Here is a 23566-nt window from a genome sequence, read left to right on the forward strand (position 1 = left end):
ACTCCAGCATGGGCAACAGGGCAAGACCCTGTCTGTAAAAAATAAATAAATAAAAATAAAGTAAGTTATAAACTCTCTGCCTTCAAAGAGTTTAGAACCTAGTGGAAAAGTCACTGACTAAGAAACTGCCACTGCAAACAAATTGAATGCACACAGGGTCTTGTGCTTTGAACTTTCAAGGGCTAAAGGGACGTGGGGTGAGGGGTGACCAGAATCAGAGCAAGAGATGATGAAATTCAAGTCTTCGAGTTCCGCCAGGGCCCGGTGTGAGCCCCTCTCCCCGCACTTGACAAACCTCACCGTTAACAAGGGATAGGGAGGTGGGGCCGACTGTGGTTGAAAAAAATTGTGTGTATGGGTGGGAAGAAGGTAAAAAGTGGTTACATTTGATATATGCTTGGGAGTTGTTACGTTTTTAAAATAAAACTGAACGTTTTCTTCTATTTTTTCTCTCTTTAAAAAAAAAAAATGTCCAACAACCAGAAAGACCTCTAGTTTTCCAGATTCCCGGAGCCCTGGTCTCTATGCCACATGGACGTTATCCACCTCCTCTGTGTCCTCCCAAGGCAGCATTTCAGAAGGTGATCCCCGACAAAGCCGTCCCTTCAAATCCGTCTTTGTGCCCACCGCCATTGTCAACCCCATAAAGAGCACAGCCGGCCCCGGGACTATAGGACAAGGGTCTCTTCGGAAAGGGCGGAGCAGCATGAGAAAGAGTAAGTGGTGGAGGAGAGGTATGTGCCTAGAGCTAAGGGATGGGGGGATATGACCCCAGGGTACACCGGATGCTTTTCATACAAACAGGATCTCGGCTTTAAACTGAGCCTCTGCAAAAGGTGCTTTACAATTCCCAAAGGATGAGTTGTTCTATTGAATGAAGCTAGACTGACCCAAGGTCACTGCCTTGGGTTACTTCATACATTGCAAATTGAATGACTTGGGTGATAGTGGCCGTGAGTGCCAACACGTAATTAGAACATGGCCAACGTGGATGCTGGGTCTTAAGACAGAATGACCAAAGCACTGGCTGGGTCAGTGCTTCTCAAACTATGTTCCAGGGAACCCTCAGGGGGTGCCACAAGAGAAACAGGGAAGGATGGAATAAGCAGGCAGAGGGTGGGAAGAGGAAATGCGGATTGAAGAGGCAGTGCTTAGAGCTCCCGATTCCCATGTTATTTAAGTAATGAATGCATGCTAACAAAAAAGATTATAGTGCACAAAGTATTCAAAAGCAAGTCTCTCATATCCTTAACCCCCAGCCCAAGTTCTTCCATACATAGATAGACAGAGAAATAGAAAAATACAGAAACTTGTTATCATACTCACTGCACTATTCTGCACCTTGCTTTCATTTTTACCTACGTAACATCCACATTGCACACATGGCAATGTATACAGATTCTTCATCTTAAGAACCGTGCATTTATCTCTTCACTGGTGGAGCTTCTATACAAGATTCCATTTTCAGGTGTTCTAAAAAGTATTTGAAACCCAATTGTTCTACAACAAAAAAAAAATCAAAATTTTATATTCTTACATCTCTGCAGAGGACAAAAAGCCAAGCACAGTAAATACGATTTATTCCATGTTCCCTGATTTAAATCGGGGCCCGCAATCTCTCCTGGGATCTTAACAAATGGTTAACATGAAAATGCAGTCTGACTAGTCAAGGCAGAAGAATAGCAAGCGTGTGGGACAAGATGCCACGCAGGAACATTCACCGAGAAAAAGAGACACATTTAGCTCCACCTGTCCCAGTGCTTTCATCTGACAACCTGCTTGACCATCAGACCACTGCTCTGGCCACTGCATTCCTGCCAGCCTGCCCCCTCCTTCACCCTCCCTACCATCCGTCCTCCACCTCTCCCCCCAGCACACCCACAAAATTCATAATCCCACCACAACAGCCTTAGGCAAGTTACCAACCTCTTCAGTCTTCAGATCACTCATTTATAAAAGAAATAAAAATAATGCCTACCTCGTCAGGGTTACTGAATGGATTTAATAAAACAATTCACATAAGGCTGATAGCATAGTGCCTGGCTAATTAATAGCATAGTGCCTGGCACGTAATTAATCTCTCAAGAAACATTAATTTTTATAGTGTTATTTTATTAGGGTTATCATTGCTCCTATAACTAAGTATATCATCTTTGGTCCATCCAGAGTGTGAACTCACTTAGGGCTGAAATGTCCACACTCAGTCTAGACCACTTAGGAATGCAGAGAATTGCATCCTCTGGGCAACTGCTCACGCTTTCTTTGATCCATGCCCGCTCCATCTTCGCATAGATCTTGCTTGGCTTGCAGCTTTGACTTCTTGCATTGTATGCACATGTAATAAGCAAGCATTAAATCTCTTCAAAATTAGGAATTGACAAGATAAATAGACAAGGCATAAAACCCATTTTTCACACACTGATGAGAGCCTTGGGCCATGTCTGTCCCGTGCTGCTTTGACTTCCCGGGTCCCGGAGGCTTTCTCTTTCTCCCTTTTCCCAAGGTGAGGCTGGTCAGGCTATCAATCTCCCCAAAGTGAAGAGAAATGACAAGCGAATTGACCATGTGCACCTCACAGGGCTGTCAGTGGAAAAATAAATGTCTCAACTGAAAGGTCAAACTTGTGTAAATGGTGACTGGCTTGCTTGCAGCAGCTGAGGATGCCAACGGTGTTTAGTGTGCATTCTGCTTTTCATGTACGCATCTGGCTTGACGAAGAGTCACAGTGCAGACGTGGCCTTGGCTCAGGCCCTCTGTGCTGGACACAAATGACTCTGATTCAAACATGTGTCCATGGAGTGTCACAAAGTATTCTACTAACATCTCTGGCCGGGACGTAACCTATGGCTCTCTAAATGCTGGCAGACTCTTACAGAGAAATGGCCCAAAATGTTTCTCAGGGGTGTCTCCCCCACCACCCCACAGAACGCAGTGAACTCCCAATTCCCCAGGTCACCCACAGGAAATATGTCCAGGGGATGCAGATCTCCTGTCTTCTGGAGAATTTGAGGAGAAAGATGGCTTCCTTTTACTGAAGAAGGACCATCTCAATTTTTAAAAAAAGAAAAAGAATGAGCTCAAGAAGGGGCAAAACCAAACTCTTTGACCTTGCAATTTGAGGGTATGCTATGGTTTACCCAAAAATAATGATAGCTAACAGGCACGGGGCATCTATTACATTCCAGGCACTGTGCTAACACTCTGCACGCTTCATAAAACGTAATCTTCCCAGAAGCTCTATGAGATACTGTCACTATCTCCAGTTTACAAATGAGGAAACCGAGGTGCAAGCAGGTGATGTGACTTACTTCTCCCAGGCTCCCCAGGAGAAGATCTGATTCCAGATCTATGTCATGAGACTTTCCAAAGCTTGTTCACCCAGCACAAACTCTGGAATAAATAACCTGTCCACATCGGCCTCTGTCTGGGGCCGCGCTCCCCTAGCGCACACACTGTTATGTCCCCGCACCCGTCCTCCCTGCAGCCCCCGACAAAAAAGAGACCCCACCACCACCTGCCTGAAGCTTATGTTAGAATTTTCTTCAGCAAGTAGCTGGTCAGAGTTCTCCTCTCCCTTCCTCTCTCTCTTTTCCTCTTTCCCTCTGTCTCGTCCTGCTGAGTTGCCACTCCCTGGTGTTTCTCAGTTTCTGCTCTCTGTCTCCTGTCTCCGACTCTGTCTTTTGTTTCCTATTTGCTCTGCCTGCTTCTGTGTCTGCTTCACACTGTGCGGTGTGTGCGTGCACACGTGCCCGAGAGAGATAGAGAGGGGAGGGGGGAAGTGGAAGCAATATACCTGCTGTCAGCCCCACACACGCAACATTCAGCTAGAGAGTTATTTGCTGCCAACATCAGCAAACAGCGCTAAAAAAAGAATAAGGTCACCTTTGAACGACCCCGAGAGAATGTGAGCGCAGTCAGATGAGGAAAGCACTTACCTATTCTGGGCTATCAGGAGCAGCACTGACCCAGCCCCACCCAGCGGCCGTCAGCGCCCCAGTTGCTGATGTCTCTGTCATCTGATTCCCCAGATGGATCCCTGCAGAGACCCGTCCAGCCAGGGGCTCCCACCCTCGTGCTGGGCTCCCTCAGACGCAGCCCCACCATGGTCGTGCAGCCTCAGCAGTTCCAATTCTACCAGCCACACGGGATCTCCTCCTCCCCATCGGCGGCAGCGGACATGGGCCCCAAGCCTGCGCCCACGGGGGAGCCCGCCCTCACGTGCATCAGCAGGGGCAGCGATGCCCGGATCCACTCGGCAACCAGCTCCCTCATCATGGAAGGCAAGGACATCCCCAACAAGAGCGAGCCTCCGCCAAAACCGCCCGCGTCTGCACCACCATCGATCCTGGTGAAACCAGAAAACTCAAGAAATGGCATTGAAAAGGTAGGCGTGGGGTGACACTGGGGACCTGAGTCTTTAGATCCCCAATTTTGCACCATGTCTCGGCTCCTGAGATATCAGTGTCAGTGGACAAGGAACCAGAGCTGCAGCCTCAAATGATTCCTCACACACAACACCCACACACACGTCCTCATACCACTAACACCCTCTCTGGGTGCTTCCCAAATATTTCATACATACTTCTTCTGAGGCCCAGAGTGGCTTGAAGAAAACATAGCTTTGGCATCAGACATGTCTTGATTTGAATTCCTGCTTGCTAGCTGGGTGACTTTGGCCAAAACACTTCACCCTTCTGGGGTTCTTTTTTTGCCTAATCTGTAAAATGCAGGTAAGAATAGTAATGGCAAAATAGGGTTGGAGTAGAGATTAAATGAGATATGTGACGTGCTTACATAGGGCTTGGCACATAATCATTCATTGTATAAAAGAGGCAACTAAGACACAGGAGAATTTAAGTGACATCAAGTTCACACTGAATGATAACGACTCCAACAATCAACTTATTGTGACCTCTTTGGCAGAGGTCAAATCTATTTACTTCCAGTCCAGGACTTTTCCCACTAGAAAGCATAAGAGTTTTTGTAAAAAGCTTATGGTCTCCGTAATATCCTTGAAGCAGGACAGATGGTGGGAAGGAAGAGGTGACATTAGAAAATTAGGTGATGCTCATTGAATGTCACCACAATCACCATCACGTCACCACCACCATTATCACCACCATCACCATCACCACCATCATCACCACCACCACCATCATCACCACCATCCTCACCACCATCATCACCATCACCACCATCACCACCATCATCACCATCACTGTCACCACCACCACCACCACCACCATCACCACCATCACCATCACCACCATCATCACCACCACCATCATCATCACCATTACCATCACCACCATCATCATCACCATCTCACCACCACCATCACCATCACCACCATCATCACCACCACCATCATCATCACCATTACCATCACCACCATCATCATCACCATCTCACCACCACCATCACCATCACCACCATCATCACCACCACCATCATCATCACCATCACCATCACCACCATCATCATCACCATCTCACCACCACCATCATCACCACCACCATCATCATCACCATCACCATCACCATCTTACTACCACCATCACCATCAGCATCACCCGTTTCCCCAAAAGAGAAAGAGGATGTGGTTTTCCCCTATTTGTTAAGCATTTACCGAATGCTAACGACCTGGCAGGCACCATGCTGAGTACTTCCCATGCCTCATCTCATTTAATCCTGACAACAACCCTCTGAAATAGGCATTAGTTTCATCCTCATTTTAAAATGAGGAAATGGAGGCTTAGGGAGTTAAAGAGCATCACCCAAAGTCACACAGCTGACCCATGCGTCTGGAGTAGAATCCAGATCTGATATAAAAATCCATGCTCTTAATGCTAAGCTATATGCTTACGGGAAAAAGCATTTGGAAAAACTTAGTGTTAACTGATGTAAATGTTGGGAGTTCTCTTTCTGAATTATAGTATTCAAATAATTCAAAGTCTTCTAGGCCCCACTTGCCCAATACTCCAATTATTAGATATAGCCCTCAAACTGTAAGTGTTTAATAAGTGCCCAGACCTTGCCAGATATGGCAAGGGTCAGAAAGTGTGAAAAATCTTAGATTCTCTGTGGGGAACACTAGGATTGAATTTTATGGAAACAAGAAATCATTCCTAAGCAGTGCCATAGAACACTTCATTATTCCCTAAGACAGGGATTGGCCAAACAGATACTGTACCTGGCAGATACACAACAGGCTGGGAGAGGTGAGGCCAGGGGCGGGGGTGGCTTGCCACAAACTGGAGATCATGGATCTCATATAAAGGGGACTGATTTTCACCTCCAGCCAGCTGTTGCAGAATGGGCCATAGGCCCAGTGTGCCAGATCTTTCATTTTTTAAAAGACACATATGAAATTCTGATTTTTATATGCAATCTCCCAATTTGTATGTGTTGGCAAGTCAGTCAAACCCTCAAACATTCTGCAGGCTAAAATCAGCCAGCAGGTGTCCAGTTTGCAAACTCTGCTCTAAGGAAATCTCTAAATGGAGTCATCAGGACAGGGCCCAAGGAGGAGGGAGGCCTGAAGACAGACCTTAATGATGGGCAGAGAAGAGAGAGGGAAGGTAAACTTTCATTTTTCTAGAAAATTTTGCCTCAGGACCTTTTCACAGGGGGTTGCCTACCCTATTTCTCCCAGATAATTCCTAATCCTTCAGTTTTATTTATTTATTCATTTATTTATTTATCTGATGCAAGGTCTCCCTCTGTCCCCCAGGCTGGAGTGCAGTGGCGCCATCACAGCTCCCTGCAGCCTTGAACTCCTTGGGCTCAAGCGATCCTCCCACCTCAGCCTCCTGAGTAGCTGGACTACAGGCGCACGCCACCACCCTGTAGTCCCGCATTAATTTTTCTAATTTTGTAGAGACACGGTCGTGCTATGTTGCTCAGGCTGGTCTTGAACTCCTGGCCTCAAGCAATCCTCCCACCTCAGCCTCCCAAAGTGCTGAGCAGTTCTCAACTTAAACAGCTCTGCCTCTAGGAAGACTTCCCTGTCTACCCCATTCCATGCAGAAGTAGATACTCCTCTGCATTCTCAGCATCTTATACTTCCCCCATCACAGCACTTGTTATAAATGTCTGTCAGGATGGTTTGTTCACTGTGGGATCCATAGCACCTAACAGAGCGCATGGTGCATAGTAGGCATTTATATTAGACACAAATATTTGCTGAGTGAACACATAGAAGAGGCATTTTGAGTGTAGAAAAGTATAAAAAAACACCATGAACCAAGTCCCAGGGTAAAATATCACAAGTCTCCCACCTTCCTAACCCGTGTCCCTTTCCTCTTCTTTCTCTTGCAGCAAGTCAAAACCGTGAGATTTCAGAATTACAGCCCTCCTCCCACCAAACACTACACCTCCCATCCCACTTCTGGAAAGCCTGAACAGCCAGCCACCCTCAAGGGGTCCCAGCATGAAGCATCCTCCTTGGGCCCAGAGATGACCGTCCTATTCGCCCATCGAAGTGGCTGCCACTCCGGACAGCAGACAGACCTCCGGAGAAAGTCAGCTCCTGGCAAGGCCACGACCCTGGTTCCCGCTGCCTCAGCCATGCAGACCGTGTTTCCCAGCAAATGAATCTACAGGTGGCTTTTCCTAGACCCCAAAGAGGTGAATTGCATTTAAATACAGTCTGCCTCCACTAAGGGCATCCTGCCATTCTTTGGGGACTTGAGTACGGGTCCTTGTTCTTCCCATTTTACCTCCAGGAAAACAAAAAGTGGAAGTGGGAATTCCTGCCCTGGGTGGGAGGATAGATGGGGTGTCCTTCCAAACATAATGATTTGATGTAGCAAAGCCCACTACTCAGACCAAGGAGTGGGGGACTGCTGTGCCCACTTGGTTCCCCAGCATTGAGCATGTGGCCTCACCCCCTGTGTTCTGTCTAGAATTTCCATGGTGTCCTAACAGGGTGACCAAGGGGGGGATTGTTGGCATTGCTTTTTTGACCTTATCATAACCTCAGCAAGCATTTTAACAGCTTCCGCCATCTTCTGGGGCCTGTGCACTGGCTACTGGCAGCTACCATATTTTTTTTCCCCTCTGTAAAGCCATAATCTTAGCTGCAAAGGGAGAATTTCTGGGAGGGGTGTGAGATGGATACTTTGAACATTCTGAGAACCCACCAAAACTAGAGTCAGCTCCCCGAGTTTGCTCCAAACAAGAATGTCAGAGAGAAAGCTGACTACCAAGTATCAAAAGATTGTCATACTTTAAGCTTCTAGATCTGTTTTCCCACATACAGTCCTTACACGATAGACAAGCAGAAAGCACGTGGCTGTGGGTAGGGCCATGTATGGTGTCACTGGCAATGGATTCATGCTGGCTCTATAGCCTGACTCTCCCAAGAGAACACAACATGCCTAAAGACAGCCTTGTATGGGGATGGAGTCTGGATGTAAATTCTGTTTGTGTTGCAACAGCCTTGACTTCCCCTGGTTTCCTCTCATGGGGGGCAGCTCAGTTGCTTTGCCCACAAGGCAACAATGTCACAGGAACACGCCAGTCCAAGGCTGGGGTGGGTGCTGCCTAGAGGAAAGCTGCCCTAACAGGGACTGGACAAAGAAGGTTGGAGAGGAAATGGGAAAACAGAGAAAAAAAAAGAGGGAGAATGAAGAAAGTATGGAGGAGAGAAGAGGGTGTGGGAGTAAGAGAGAAAGATACAGGATTGAGAGTATCAGGGAAGGAGATAAAAGGGGGCAACCTTGCCATCCTGACAGGTGGTGAAAGAAGGACAGAGTCTGCAAGGGGGAAGGGGGTGAAACTAGGTGACCCCACTAAGATGGGGCTGGCGTGCTCGGGACCACCCAGGCAGAGCCTTGTAACCGGGTGAGGAGGCGTCCCAGGGAAGCAAGGCAATGCTGTATGACAGCCCGTTAATTCCCATTATATTTAATTGTTGCGATTTAACATTTAGGGCATGCCCATCAATGTGGGCACTTAAACACATAAATACTATTAGGTACTAAGGCTGGGTACCATTTAAAAGAAGAAAGAAAGAAAGAAAAGGCCTTTCCCCTCAACAGTTCTTGAAGATACTGGGATTCAACGTGTACCTTTTCCATACCCACCCATACACTTGGCCAATGGAATTGTCCACAGGCTTTTCCAGACTTTAATAAAACAGAACAAAACCATAATTCTGCCACAGAATACTGCCAATACGTCAGAACTTTGGGGCCAGGAGAGCCAACATGGTAGCACATTGTTGCAGCATTTCTGTGAGCTGTTGACCCACCGGTACTCCACAAAATCAGCGTCCCCAACTCCATGCCTCACTGAACTGAATATAAGAATCCAGGTGGAGAATGGGGATAAAGTCACAAGGACAGGGAGGCATCCTATGATGTGTCAAATATGAGTACCTGCATCTCATCTGTACCCCAAAAGCACTCTCGATGAGTTTAGCAATGGTCTAGCCGTCTACTCTACACCCAGAGTGGCAGCGATACGGCATGACCAGCCAACCAAATAGTTAGTCTATGCCTCAGTAGCAATGAATCCAGTTAATTTTTAACTTTTGCGGCTGACAAACAGGTTGCTTGGGTGTGATGGAGACACGACCACGCCTTCCAAGTGAAATGGAATGTTCTTCCCCCTGTCCACTATCTCTGTGGGATAACCTCTCTGAGAAATGTAAACACTCCCAGGCTTGCCGCCCCTGCTGCATCCAGCCTTTTCTCCTACGCTCAGCTTCAAACTCACTCCCTCCCAAACCAAATCCCGTCTTTGTGGAGCTTTGTGAGGGTTTAAAAGGGGAAGGGGATGTTGTTTCCAAGTAAAAATGAGTTGACTTCACTGGCAGCTTCAATTCATTTATTCCGCCAACATGTTTCTAACATTCACTGCATGCTAGGCACAGCAGTGAGGATGACAGACACATCCTCTCATGTAATTTCCACCATAATCCTACAGGACAGATACAATTATCCCCATTTCAGAGCCAAGGAAACTGAGGCTTGAAGGTTAACCACAGGTAGTGGCAGAGGAAGGATGTAGACTCAAGCCATCTGACTTCAGAGCCCAACTTGGGACTTGCTATATGAACCAAAAGCCCGTCCTTGACTTCAGGACGCTGACTCCAGACGTTAGGAGGCAGCATAGTGCAATGTGGCTGCAAATGTATAATGCAATTTTAGTTGCAAACGCAAAAATGCCCAACAGGCTCTGCTGCACAGAAACTGGGTTCAAATCCTCATTTACCATTTTCTGGCCATGTTACGTTGAGCAAGTTTCTTAACCTCCCAGCAGAGCCACACTGACTTAAATAGGAAAAATATAACGTAGTGCCAACGTCATTGGGCTGTTGTGAGGATTAACTGAGATAATGATACAGAGTGACCTAAACAATGCTGGCACATAGCGAACACCTAACAAATGTTAGGCTTGGATGCTTCTAAGAAAATGGGCCACTGAAATTTCAGGAGAGAAATTCTAACACGAGGGCATGCCCAGGACTATGGTGACATGACATGGTGCTGAAAAGAGACAGTCTAGTCTCAGAGGTTGGAACACAGTGCAAGCTGAGTCCTGAAGGACAAGTAAGAGTCAGGTAGACAAAGTGGTGGGAGAACGGGTGTCCCAAGCAGAGGGAGAGCTTTGGCCACTGGGTTTAACTATAACACTTGGTCCAAGTTCTCTTGCACGTAGAGGACTCTGTTCCGTCATGGAACATTCCAGAGATCCCAGGTTGAACTCCAGCACATCAAGTCTAAAGGTAAAATTCCATCTGCGGGAGCTCCACCCCCAGCTAAGATGCGGATAGTCAGTCCCTAGGAAGGGTGCCCCTTTGTCCTGTGGTCAGACCCTGGCACCCCGGTGCTACTAGTGGTGCTGAGGGTGGGATTTGGATGGGGGACGTGGGGGACATCTGAGGGGTGGAAGACACATTCTGAGGATGATACTTGAGGAAATGGTCTTGTTAAAGCAGCACTTAGACCACTCACTTAGGCCTTGTCTCCTTCCCTGCCTGTGTGGGACCAGCCTCGCCTCCCCCACGCTTCACCCATCCCATAGCCAGGACTTCTGGAGCAGGAAGAGTGTAAGGCAGTGCTCCCACCTGTGACAGGTGGATGCAGGACTCGATACATGGCTCAATGACTTCCAGTATGTCCTGAGAAGTCAGGGGATCTGTCCGCCCCAGGCCTGCACTACTGAGCTGCAGCTACCCAGGGGGCTGGCTCAGGAGCAAGGCACTCTCTGATGTGCTATGCTTCCCCCAGCCTGCTGCACTCACCCCCATGACCTGCACCTGGATCAGGCATGACCCCCTAGAGACTGTGTGCTGGATTCTGTCTCTCAAGGCAACACAAACCCCTCAAACACTGGAGCTGAATCCTTAGAGATAGGCGAGCGGATCCAGGGAGCTCGGGTCTCAGGAGCATAGTGAGCCTAGCGCGGGCCCTAGAGAGTCTTATTCAGTAGTGTGGGAGAGGGATCTGTGTGTCTTGTGTTTTTATCAGTCTCCCCCCAACTGACTGTGATGCATGTGAAGATCTAATCCACCTTTGTCACATTGTGTAGCAGAGCTGACATTCCACAGGAGTATGGCCACCCTGGTCATTAGAATGTTGAAATAGGTTTGTACTCCCAGGTGAATAGTGGATGCTCTGAGCTCCCAGGGCCCTTCCCAACACTCTGCCTCCCTCAGGCCAGGTGCAGCTGAGACCCCCAGCAATAAAGCCCTTCTGCGTTCTGATTGGCTAGTGCCTATGCCATACTCGTGGCAAAATATCTTGACTATTACCCTATAGTACAGAGGAGGGCCCAGAGAGGTCACTCAGAGGCCAGGAGCACTCCCAGCCCCATCCTGGCTCCTGGCCAGTCCTTGGCAATCACCTTCGCCCAGCCCTTGGCCTAGGAAAGGAGCTGACTGGGAGGGAGGGCAGTTCCACGCTCGCTGGTCTGCCTTTTTCTGCTAACACTTTCACACATGTAAGTAATGCCCGTGAGCTTCCTAGCTGGCACCAGTGCGGCAGGTACAGAAGTCATCTGTTTCAATAAGAAGAGCAGGCATCCATCCTCATCCTCTCTCCCACCTCTGACCACCCAGGCAGCCACACATCCTCTGAACTCCCTTCCCGGGAAGTGAACAGCTGTGGCAGGCAAAATGGCAAAGTCCTACCCCATCTCTCCAGCTGGGCCCAAGTGCTCAGCAAGCTGGTGTGGGGCAGTGCCCGATTCAGCAGCTGCCGCCACCGATGCTTCTCTTATTTACGTCTGAGAGAAAATGCCCTGGTTCTCCCTTTAGCTAAGAAAGAGAGCGTTAGCACTCTCTTCCAGCAACCTCTCAGGTGACCGTGAAAGACAGTCACTTAGGGAGTGTGTTTGGCAGGCAGGACCAAACTGGAGAAGTTCACTCCAGAGATGCTATCAGCAGATTGGTGTCACTGGGAATAAATCATGCAAGGACGTTTTGCTTGAAATAGGGGAATGTTAAGTGATCAAGCCATCTTGAGCATTGTTTGCCAAGCCATGGTATTATGTCCTAGACCAGAGCAGAAACAAAATGTTCCCAGGAGGCCCTCTGCCCACGGACCTCCCCTCTAACAGACAGCATGCAGCAGCCGTGGGAGCCAAGGTGCTGCCCAGTCAGGCCGGTGGGGCTGGGCCATGGAGGAGCGTTACAGACTCACCGTCCAGTCGTCCGTGTCCTCACTCAGTCACAGGGAACCGCCACCCACTCCGGACCAGACCCTGGGAGAGGCAATGGAGACAAAAACATTAACGGGATAGATAACAGGATAGACAAAAACAGATACAGCCCTTACACAGTGTTTGTTTCTCATTAATTTTTTCTGGATTTGAGAACTCCTTTCTAGTTTCTCTCCTTTTTATTATTAAATGTTTCATACATATGAAATATATATGTATGCACACATATATATTTATATGAGATCATAAAACAAATAATCATATGCCTGCCACCCAGCTTTTATAAAAATAGTCATTGTCAATACCATTGCAGCCCACCGTGTGCCTCTCAATCCTGTTCCTGTCTTCCCCTCCCCTCCAACTTCCCTCGCAACCACTACCCTGAATTCCGTGCTTATCTTTCCCTTGTCATTTTCCCACACGTGCACCATATGGCATTTTCTGTGTAGCGCAGAGAGGTATTCGGTAAACACTAGTCAAAGCGAATATTGCAACCCAAGGCCATAGACATTCTGCCTGAATATTTGAGCTCACATCTGGCTTCTGTCCCTGGGAGTCTCAGGCTTTGATTCATTGCTAGAAACCGAGATTTTGATGCACCAGCATGTCTGGTGTTTAGAGGTTCTAGTGTGGAGGGATTTTTTACAAGAATTTTTCCAATTACAGCTGTCTTTGGAGACCTTGCTGCTTCTGAATAAGGAAACACGGGTTGTGTGGCTGTGCCAGAGTTGTGTGAGTGCAGGGCTTCTCAGGCAGCTGTCCTCTGGGCCTTGCCTGGCACCTGAGTAGCCAACCACAGAACCCAAAAGCAGCTCCTCTGAATCTGAAACTGAAAGAGATCTTGCTGCTGCTGCTGCCACTACTGCTGTTGATAAAGTCTCATAAGAACATTGTGAGAAGGGAGGGAAAAGCTATTTTTGTCCCCAGACTACAGATCAGAAAACTGAGACTCAGAATGTTTCAATTCCTTGCTAAAGGTCACAGAATTACTTTGAGATGGAGTGGAAACTTAAAAAAAAATAGCATCTCTGACTCCTCATCCAACAATAATTGCCATCATTACTGAGCACCAGGATGTACCAAGCACTTTACATGCTACATGCTTTGTGTCATCTAATTCTACCCAGTCCTATGACAGAAGTACAGTTATTATTCCATTTTAGAGATGAGAATTAAGGCTCAGAGGTCAAATGACCCGTCCAAAGCAACAAGGACTAGAATCCACTCTAAGGCCCAAATCTTAATTTTAAGTCACTACCTGCCTCTTCTTCAATGGTAACTGTCAACGTGGATGAGATTGGAGAGTATGGACAAATGGGATGTGCTGCTGAGGTCACCAGGATGGGGATGGAGACAGAGGAGAGTTTAACTCAGTCAAGCTCTCAGAGAAAAACTACAAGGTAAGGTCTTATTGTCTAATAAGTAGGAGTGGGAGGGAAGAAAACTGTGTTCTGCCCAGAGAAATCCAAAAAGCAAGTCTACCCCTGCTTCGAGGGCTGCCAGACAGAGCCGAGCAACTTGAGAAAGGACTGAAGCTTGCAGTGTTGTTCTGGATCATTGACATCAAAACACAGTGATCATTTTGCATTCCCCAGCTCACTCTCTCTTCGTGAGATTATTTCTGGTTTTGTCTGTCCTCGCTCTAAATGATACAGAGTGGAGTCCCAGAAGAAAGGGGATATGATTTTCAAAGTGACCCCCACTTTCATCTCCTCCATGGTAACAAGAGGGATAAGAGAGCTGAGAGAACTGACATCTTCCAGTATTCCATGCTGGTGTTTATCCAACGTTCAAGTGCAATTGCTTTGGGGGGTAGATACACACCCACGGATGCAAGCTAATTATGCAAATGGTGTCACTGCTGGATGGACAAGAGCTGTAGCCTGGTAAGGACTAAAAGGATGCCAGCTAAGACCCGAGAGAGAAAGGCAAAAGGCCATTTTGTGCACTGTGTGCAGTTTTGCTAATGCTATAAAATCAGTGCTAGCGTGATCGACCGACTTGATGAGAGCCATTTGTGATGTCAAAGTTTGACTGCTGTAGGTCACACGTGTCCTGGAGGCCAGCACCATCCTAATGACCTTCCCGTGAAAACACCAACACCCTGGCCATCCAAGAGGATTATGAAAGCTATTTGCATTCATGAGAACCTCACAAATAAACGAAAAGCAAACTTGAATCTAAACATAGGGAGGCAGCTAAAACAGGCCTGGAGGATCAAAGTGGAATTCAAATAAATATTGCCTTCAAAGGGTTGCACCCAGATTCCTGCTCGTCCCCCAGCCCCTTTCACCTTCTCCCCAGTTCCTTGGGAGCTGTTTTAGATCTCTGTCAAGGAGAGCGTGGAGGACTGCCTTAAACGCAGAGGACATGTCAGTCACAGCTAGAGAGAGAGATAGCACCAGCTTCCATGACAAGGAACAGAACAGTCAGACAGTCAGAAGGGGTGATACTGCTTTGAAGGGAAGGCTAATTTTAGATATCAGAACCACATTTCCAAATATTCTGTTCTGCACATTCTATTTATAAGCCGAATTCTTTTTTTAAGCTTAAGTTGTTTTTAGATGTTGGCAAGTTTGGGAGCTTAGGCCTTCTTTGTTATGGGGCCTCCAACAGAGGACTTAAAGCATCAGTCGACAAAGATTGAAACTGTATCATCTATGTTCCCAATCCACTAGAACTTTACAAGATCTGGAGAAGCAATTTAATATAATAGCTAGGATGATGAGATTTGGAACCAGATTACCTGGGGTTTTGTCCCAGCTGTGTGTTTCCTTTGGCAAATAACTAAAGAAACTAGAAAGGTTAACATGTCCCTAGACCTCGGTTTTCTCATCTACAAAGTGGTGATCAGAACATCTACCTTCTAGGGTTCACCACAGGATGAAACAAGATCACACATGTCCAGCTCCGAGCGTGGTATTGGGCACATCAAAGAGCTCAGTACATGGTAGTTGATACCAGTAATGGATATGCAGGCACAGTTCAAGAACAGAGAGTACTACAATAAGTTATGCTGTATCAGACAGAAGTAAGAGAGGGGAACAATGGGAGAGAGTTTTAGTTATCAAGAGAGCTTCATGGAGGAGAAAAGGTTCTGCAAGATGGGCAGTATGGAGACACGTTGTGATATGGAGAGGAGAGTGCCTGGGTTCTGGAGTCACGTGTCCCTGGGTTCAAATCCCAACCCCACCACTTCTCAGCTGTGTGACCTTGGACCAAGTTAACTAACCTCTCTGAGCCTTTTTTTACTCATCTGAAAAGTGGGAACAATAATGGACACTTCATAGGGTTGTTGGGAAGATCAAGTGAAATGAGTAGGCCAGAGGCTGGTGTGCAGAAGGTCCCCAGAAGGGTAGCTGCTGGAGACTGCAGGCATGACGAAGGCCTGAAAGCAGTGAGCAGGAGGAATACTGAGCCTAGGGACAGAATCTTACTGTTAATAGCTGTCATGTATTAGACTTGTACAGAGCGCCAGGTACTGAGCAGTCAGTCCCTTAGAGGGTTTGCCACAGGGTTACTAACAGCCCAGTGGAGTCAGGTGACCTGGATTCAAATACAGGCTCCATGTTTCGTCACTGTGTCACCGTGGGCAAGTCGTTTAACTTCTCCAACCTATAGTTCCCTCACTTGTAAAATGCAGATATGAATTGTGCTTTCTTTGAACAGTTTGGTGGGGATTAAATGAGATAATGCACATAAAGTCATTAGCACAGTGCCCAGCATGTAGAAAGTACTGTGATGTTAGCTACCGTTATTATTATTTACATTCATTTTCTCAATTAATCCTCACCACCACCCCCGTGAGTTAAGTGTTACTGTGCCTTATTTATAGATCAAACAACTGAAGCTCAGAGGCTAAATCCCTTGTCCAAGGTTAGCTAGCAAATGGTGGGACCAGCTCTGCAAGACTAGAAACCTCAGCTTCTTTGCTCTCTTTCCATTCAGATAAGCTGGTAAATGGTGCCAGAGTTGGGGCAACATGACAATTATTTAAAAATGCACTTTATGCTATAATCTGCATCAGTCTTTTCTCTTCTGGTTGTGCCCACCACCTCACCACCTCATCTGTTGAAGATTTAAGGTTTGGGGCTGTCTGCGCCGCAAAATGCAGCCAGCAAGCACATGGGTGCTGCCCCTCTAGGGACATTTCATTTATGAACTGTCCACTCTGATTTGCAAATAGGCCTGCTGCAGACATGCCTCCAGCTGGCTGGTGATTTCAGTCACAACCCCTCCTCCTTGGTGCCAATTAACAGAAATTAAATGTCCCTGGCACACTTTGTAATTCAGAAAATACATGTGCCGATTAGTTAAACTCCTGCTGGATGTGCCACTGTGACCCGAGGACTCCAGGCCAATGTCACTCTCATTTAAAGTCATCTCCATTTAAAGTCACAGAATGTCTTCTTCCTAGGTAAAAATCGATGTCACCTCATTCACTTATTCCTTCATTTTTTATTCAATAAATATCGAGCGTCTACTGTATGGCAGGTACTGTTCCATGCAGTTGAGATACACAGTGAGCAATGGAGATAAGATTCCCACCTTTGTGAAGAGGAGGAAACGGTAAACTAACGGGGATTTCTGTCTGACAGATGTCACAAAGGAAACAAAGTGACAGGCAGAGAATAGCTGAGGGTCATGAGCTATATTAGGTGGGGTGGCCAGAGAAGCTTTCTCCAAGGGGGTGGCATTTGAATTGAGACCTGAAGAGTAAGAAGGAACCAGACAGACAGCATGGTGAGGAGAGCAGGAACGAGCTCAGCACACCCAGGAAGCTCGCCATGGGGTACATTCGATGAACATCCCTTCATTTATCAAACATTTTTGATCACACAATATTTGTTGAATGAGCAATTGGAGAATAGATGAATCCTCCTTTTTCCTGACAAGAAGGAACCTTCATAGGAAGGAGGAATTTAAGAAAGATGCCACTGGCGTTAGTACAAGTTGCAACGCAAGTTAGTCCCTTTTCTCCGCCCCATTCCATTCTCTAAAGCAAGGGGCTTGGCTTGAGTGCTAGCACGCTGGGACTGCAGGGTCTCCAGAACTCACCTTCCAGAGGGATTGGCCCTCACGGCTCTTTAAAGCAATGACAATGCAGCAAGCAAAAAGCAATCTGTCATTTTTTTTTTAAGACAAAATGGTTGTTTGGAATTGTATAGACAAGGTGTGAAATGTCATTTCCTTTGTTATCATTAGGATGTATTTACTGAATTTCTGCACACCCTTATTCATTCAAAAAGTACTTATTACTAGTTGTGAGTCTCATTCTCTTCCGCCCTCCTTCCTCCCTCTCTTTCTCCTCCTCTCTCTCTCTCTTTCTCTCCTTCTCCTGCTACTTCCCTCCACCCTTCTCTGCACAGCAGTTAAGAGCCCAGGCTATAGAATTGGGACATCTGAGTTGTATCTAAAGTACGACTTGCCGACTTGCCGTGTGACTTTGGACAAGTCGTTTCACCTCTCTAAGTCTCAGTATTCCCATCTGTGTAATGGAAATAATAATAGAGGCCATCTCAAAACAACCATATAAAGTAAATACGAAGCTATTATTATCCTCATTACTATCTATTTTTATCCTTTCATAGATTATGATGTAAGATTTTAAGAACTCAACTTAGGAAACTGAAACAGGTTTTTAGGGCAAAAGAAACTCTAGCAAAGAGTGTGACAGTGAGCCACTGTCTCATGATCTGTTTCCACCTGCAGGATTTTTCATTGTTTGAGATCATTGAGAAGTAGCATCACAACAAATAGCCTTCATCATGCCATTTAATTTATAACAATAATTTTGAGCCAACAATTATAGAGCTTCTACTATGTGTCAGACACTGTTCTGTATGCTTTACTTACACTGTGTATCTACCAATCTAAAAATCTCACCACAACCATGCAAAGTAAATGCTATTACTAGCTCCACGTTACTAGTAAGAAGACTAAGGCCTGGAGAGATTGTATCATTTTCATGGGGTCACAAGGGTAGGAATTAGTGGAGTTTGGAACTAAACCCAGGTCATCTGGCCCTAGTCTATGGCTGCCAACTGCTTGCCACCTCACTTAAGATGAGACGCAAAAGCATCCTGCAGACATCAGGGCTTTTTTTACTTCAAATAGACTTGCCTTCTGAGCACTCAGTACAGGAAAAATTATTATTACCTGCCTAATCCTAAAACCCCTGCCCTATAGATGCAGCACCAGTGAGGGCTGCTCCCCCATCCTGCACAGCACCAGCCAGAAGAAAAGTCACACTTCCCACCATTGATAGGATTTCCAGATGCCTATTAAAATGTCAGTTGATCTTAGAGTTGAAGTTCTTTCTACATCATTTAGCACAACCTGGAAGGTCAGATGAATGTGGCAGCCAGCCTTCCCTTGGCAGCTACTTCCTTATTACTTCCCTGCCCCATGCTTGTTCTCAGAAATGCTACATCACAATAAATGTAGTTAAAAGAGCAAACAAACCACCACCACTCCCTTGAGATCCAGACGCAGTAATCCAAAATAATCTTGCCTTTGGTATTGGAGGGACAGTCTCCCAGCTGCCAGCACCAAGACTGATGTGTGGATCAAAGCAGCCACACCTGGACCCACCGTGAGATTCACAGGTTGACAGCAGCATCAGCTCTGCCACAACCTGGGCACAGGGAAGAGAGGCAGGACATGTCTAAGACAGGCCGCCTTCCTCTTTAAGGGCTAAAATACATAAATAACAAAATGAAACTCCTGCCCATGTTCAGTGGTGTATAGTAAAGACAGCATAACTCCAAATCCTGTGTAATTTATTGATGTGGTGAGACACAGGATGCATCCTAGTAATCACAGACTCTGTGTTCGTGCCGCCTCTGCTGCTGAATGTAAAGCAGCCACCTGAAGCCTCTGAGGCTTTGCTGTCGTGCTGCAAGGAGCACATTAGCAAATGGGCACGTGCAGCAATGCACTTACTGGCCCTAAGAGCTCCGAGAAGCTCAGTTTTGAGCCCAGATGTGGTTGCCTGCTTGAAAGCCAGTGCTCCCCCCGGGATATCCAGTCTCTGGGGCCACTGATCATGGTTCTGCCTTAGAGCCTGGGGGGTTGGGTAAGATTCCCCAGACTGATGTGGTGAGATGCCCACAAACTTTGCTTGCAAGATGTGGCTGTTCCACACCACCCCCTAAGGAGTGAGGCTGCGATCATCATGAAAGTTTCCCCAGGGAGAAAACTAGCCTGCTAAATCAGCACAAGTCCCCAGATAGAAAAGAAATAAGGCTCTAGATGAAAAGAAATTGGGCAAGAAATGGAAAACTGCTTGTCCTACTTTTCTGTTTCTATTGGCTTTTCATGGGAACTCAAAAGTCTTAGTAAATTTTAGCAAACTGATTTCTCAGCATCCTTTTAGCTTTCTCCTTTCCTCCTCAGCACGGTTGGTGTGGACTTTATTTGCACTCAGAAGGGCCAAGAGCCAGGTTCTGGCAACAAAGTCATAAAGAACAACTGGTTCCCGTTATACCCCTTCAAATCACCTGCCCTCACCAGGGGCTGCCGGGGTGTTGGGCTGCACTTTCCTCCTGAGCATGCTCACCCTAAGGAGGAGAAAAGGGACAAAAGGTTGGGCAGGGAGGGGAGGACGTCAGTTACGTATGTGGGGATGATAGTAAAGCATTTATATGTTTGCTGAAATAGTACAAAGAATTCCTGTAAATGTTTCCACTGGGCTCCCCAAATGTTAACATTGTACTGTGTTCATTTTAATTTTTCTGGACCATTTGAGAGGAAGTTGAAGAACAAATGCCCATTTATACCTAAACATTTCAGTGGGTATTTCCTAAAAACAAGGATATGTTCTTACATAAGGAAATCAATGTTGATATAGTACTATTAATATTAACTAGTCTACAGGTCTTATTCAATTGACCTATTTTCAATTGACCTACTATTTTTTTTTCAATTTTCCTACTATTTTCCTCTATAGAAAATTTTTTTCCAAAAGTCTTGTCTAGGATCCCTTTCAAGAGCACATATTGCATGTAATTATCATATCTCTATAGTTTCCTTGAAGCTAGAACAATTCCTCAAAACTCATTGTCTTTCATGGTCTTGGCATTTTGAAAAGTATAAGCCATGTATTTTATGGAATTTCTCTCAATTTTTGGTTTGTCTGTTATTTCTTCATCATTAGATTCCTATTTTTTAATTTTGACAGTAATGGATGATAATCCAAAGAATCAAACAGGAATCCCTGGGTTCAAACTGCTATGAATAAATAAATGAGGGAAAAGGAAAAGCTCTTCCTTACAGTAGATGCCAATGACTTAGTGTAGAGGGAATGATGGAATTTTTAAATCATCAGACAGCAACCACTACAGTAATATTGGTTCAGGCAAGAATCATCAATGGATGTTAAAACTAGTAGGTAAAAGCTTGAACGGTCTCAGAATATCTCTTCACAAGACACTTATTAATCACAAAGGAAAAAAATCACAACTTTACAGTGGAAAAACCTGGTAAGCAACCACCATAGCCAAAAGACCAAGGTCAGCATCACCAGTAATGCAGAAATAGATAGTAGGTACCTCCTGATATCATGCACTGAGAAGGACACAGCATCTCTTCTATGACAAGACAAGACAAACTCCTGCCCAAAAGGCTTAAGAATTTTAAAGAATTCTGGTTCTTCCCAACTGCATTCACACAAAATAGATTCTGAAATCTTTTTCACTTTCACAGAGCCTGCCTTGGCAAACTTCTCAGGAGGAGCTAGGAGTGACTGGGATGCTGAAGAGAACAAATGATCTGCTCAGATGGAAACTGCTCAATGGAGAGTCTGTGGACCATGTGATATTCCTTGAACATCAGGGATGGCACAGGAATAAGAATAGTCTGGCTCCCAAGACAGGAAAAAGAGCAAATCTGCCTTCACCCCCAGTAGCAATGGGTGGTGGGCCAGGGTGCAGAAGCAAGTGAGTCAGGCGCTGTCACAGATTACTCCTGACTCCCCTCACCCCTGTTGTCAAAGCCTAACTTTTATCTTGCCGACTTCTTCACAGCTTGGCACCTAACACATGAAAAGACCGGACGTCAAATGCCTTCCAGCTTTGTGTCTGGCCTGTCTCTCCAGCTTAGCTTTAGAGCAATGCAGGGGATGACATAACAGTCTTCTCTTGGGTGTTCAATCCAGACAGTGCATTGCTTCTTCACCACGTTCTCTGCCCTTCACCCCACCCGACTCCCTGCCAAGCAGCCTGCATGCCTCTGTCACATCCTCATTCTTTCCCATTCCGTTTCCATTCTGTCTTTCCCCCATACCTGCTGACCCAGAGGAATTCTGTTAGAACATAGCCATCAAGGAAATAGGAACTCGACACATAAAGAATCTCAGACAAGAAAAATCCATGATGTTATACGAGAGATACCACAGACTGCAATGCTTACAAAGAGGCTATTTCAAGTATAAAGATATAAATATCAGTTATAACCATGCATTCTTTTATGTTCATAAATAAGCCATCACAAAGAACAAGCCATTAGAAGACATTCTACTGTTTTTTTAAAAAACTGTAATCTAAAATACAATTTTTAAATTATCTGTGCTAACCTGAGAGAGACATTGCACAGGTAAGTGAAATTCACAAATATCCTGATACTTTTTGAACTACACATTTTCATCTTCTCTCTTTTAAGACATCAATAAGAATTTTTTTTTTTTTTTTGACACAGGGTCTCACTCTGTCACTCAGGTTAGGGTGTGATCATAGGTCACAGCAACCTCAAACTCCTCGGCTCAAGCAATCCTCTGCCTCAGCCTCCCAAGTAGCTAGGACTACAGGCATGCACCACCATGCCTGGCTAATTTTTTAATCTTTTGCAGAGACAGGGTCTCACTATGTTGCCCAGGTTGGTCTCAAACTCCTGACCTCAAGCAACCCACCCGCCTCTGCCTCCCAAGTGGTGGGATTACAGGTGTGAACCAGCCCTCCTGGCCAGAATTTCATTTTTAAAAGCACATACTTATCTGTATATCAAAGACGATGGCAGAAATGCAGAATCATTGTTATGTTTGTTGTTTTAAAGTTCAGATCCTAATTTTACACTGAAGCATCCTCAGTCTTTCCTCCAATTCTGCTTGTAAATAGGAGCCAGCATCAGCCAAACCATGAGCAGAGCAAGGATTGCATTGTGAGGTTACAGAAACGTTTTCTTTTGTGTGAAATGGTCACATGTGGAGCTTACACCAGCACCCATCTTTTAATGGGATGTATAACTTGGACTTCTTAACCATACCCTTCTCTCGGTTAACCAGGGGAGAAGGTGGGAAGAAGTCCCAGAGCATTGGCTTTATCTGCCAAGAAGGCAAGAGGTATGATTGACACATTGGCTATTTACAACCTTGTCCTCAAGGACCTCTTACCCACATGTCCATCTTCATACACTGGCTTCCCTCTCTCACAATTTGAGCAGCAGGAAACCACCACTTCTGATTCTTACACCTGCTGTTTTGTATTTTTTTTTTTAAGTCTCTGGAAACTTTCCATGACTTATAGTGGGGTGTTTCATAAGGATTTAGCTCTTCCTTTGAACCTGCTCAGCCAATAAACCAAATATTTTCTAAAACACAAAATAAATAACCTGATTTGTTACCAGCCAATTCCAGCACCTTAGGAAAAGCTCCCATTTTCTAAAGTTTTCATCTCTGGACTCTCAGTTCCGGCACACAGATTCCACATGGTCATGGGTCAAAAAGTGGTGGGGGAGTTAGGGAGCTGGGCAAGAATGAGTTTGAATGGTTACAATGTCAGCCCAGAAATTTGCCCCAGAACAGTTAACTAACCATGAAGGCTGAGTTGCATCTCCTAGAATTGTTTCTTATTACTACGTGTTAGATCAGGGGAGAGAGTGTTGTTTAGGGCAAAAAAGAG

General features: G+C 45.9%; 1 protein-coding gene across 5 annotated transcripts in view; it reads left to right on the top strand.

Moving 5' to 3' along the window:
* The window catches only part of SH3RF2 (SH3 domain containing ring finger 2), a 114798-nt gene extending 92633 nt beyond the window's left edge, over nucleotides 1-22165 (top strand). For 3 of the 5 annotated variants that reach the window (XM_045551117.1, XM_045551116.1, XM_045551115.1), the window contains 3 exons: nucleotides 484-716; nucleotides 4029-4384; nucleotides 7320-9815. In XM_045551117.1, coding sequence (XP_045407073.1) covers nucleotides 484-716; nucleotides 4029-4384; nucleotides 7320-7595 — 865 coding nt within the window. In that variant the 3' untranslated portion in view covers nucleotides 7596-9815. Of the gene's footprint in view, nucleotides 1-483; nucleotides 717-4028; nucleotides 4385-7319; nucleotides 9816-21377 lie in introns of those variants that run through there. The other 2 variants (XM_045551119.1, XM_045551118.1) reach the window with 2 other exon arrangements.
* The last annotated feature ends 1401 nt before the right edge of the window (nucleotides 22166-23566 follow it).

The sequence above is a fragment of the Lemur catta genome, chromosome 5 (assembly GCF_020740605.2).
Source record: "Lemur catta isolate mLemCat1 chromosome 5, mLemCat1.pri, whole genome shotgun sequence".
NCBI lineage: Eukaryota > Metazoa > Chordata > Mammalia > Primates > Lemuridae > Lemur > Lemur catta.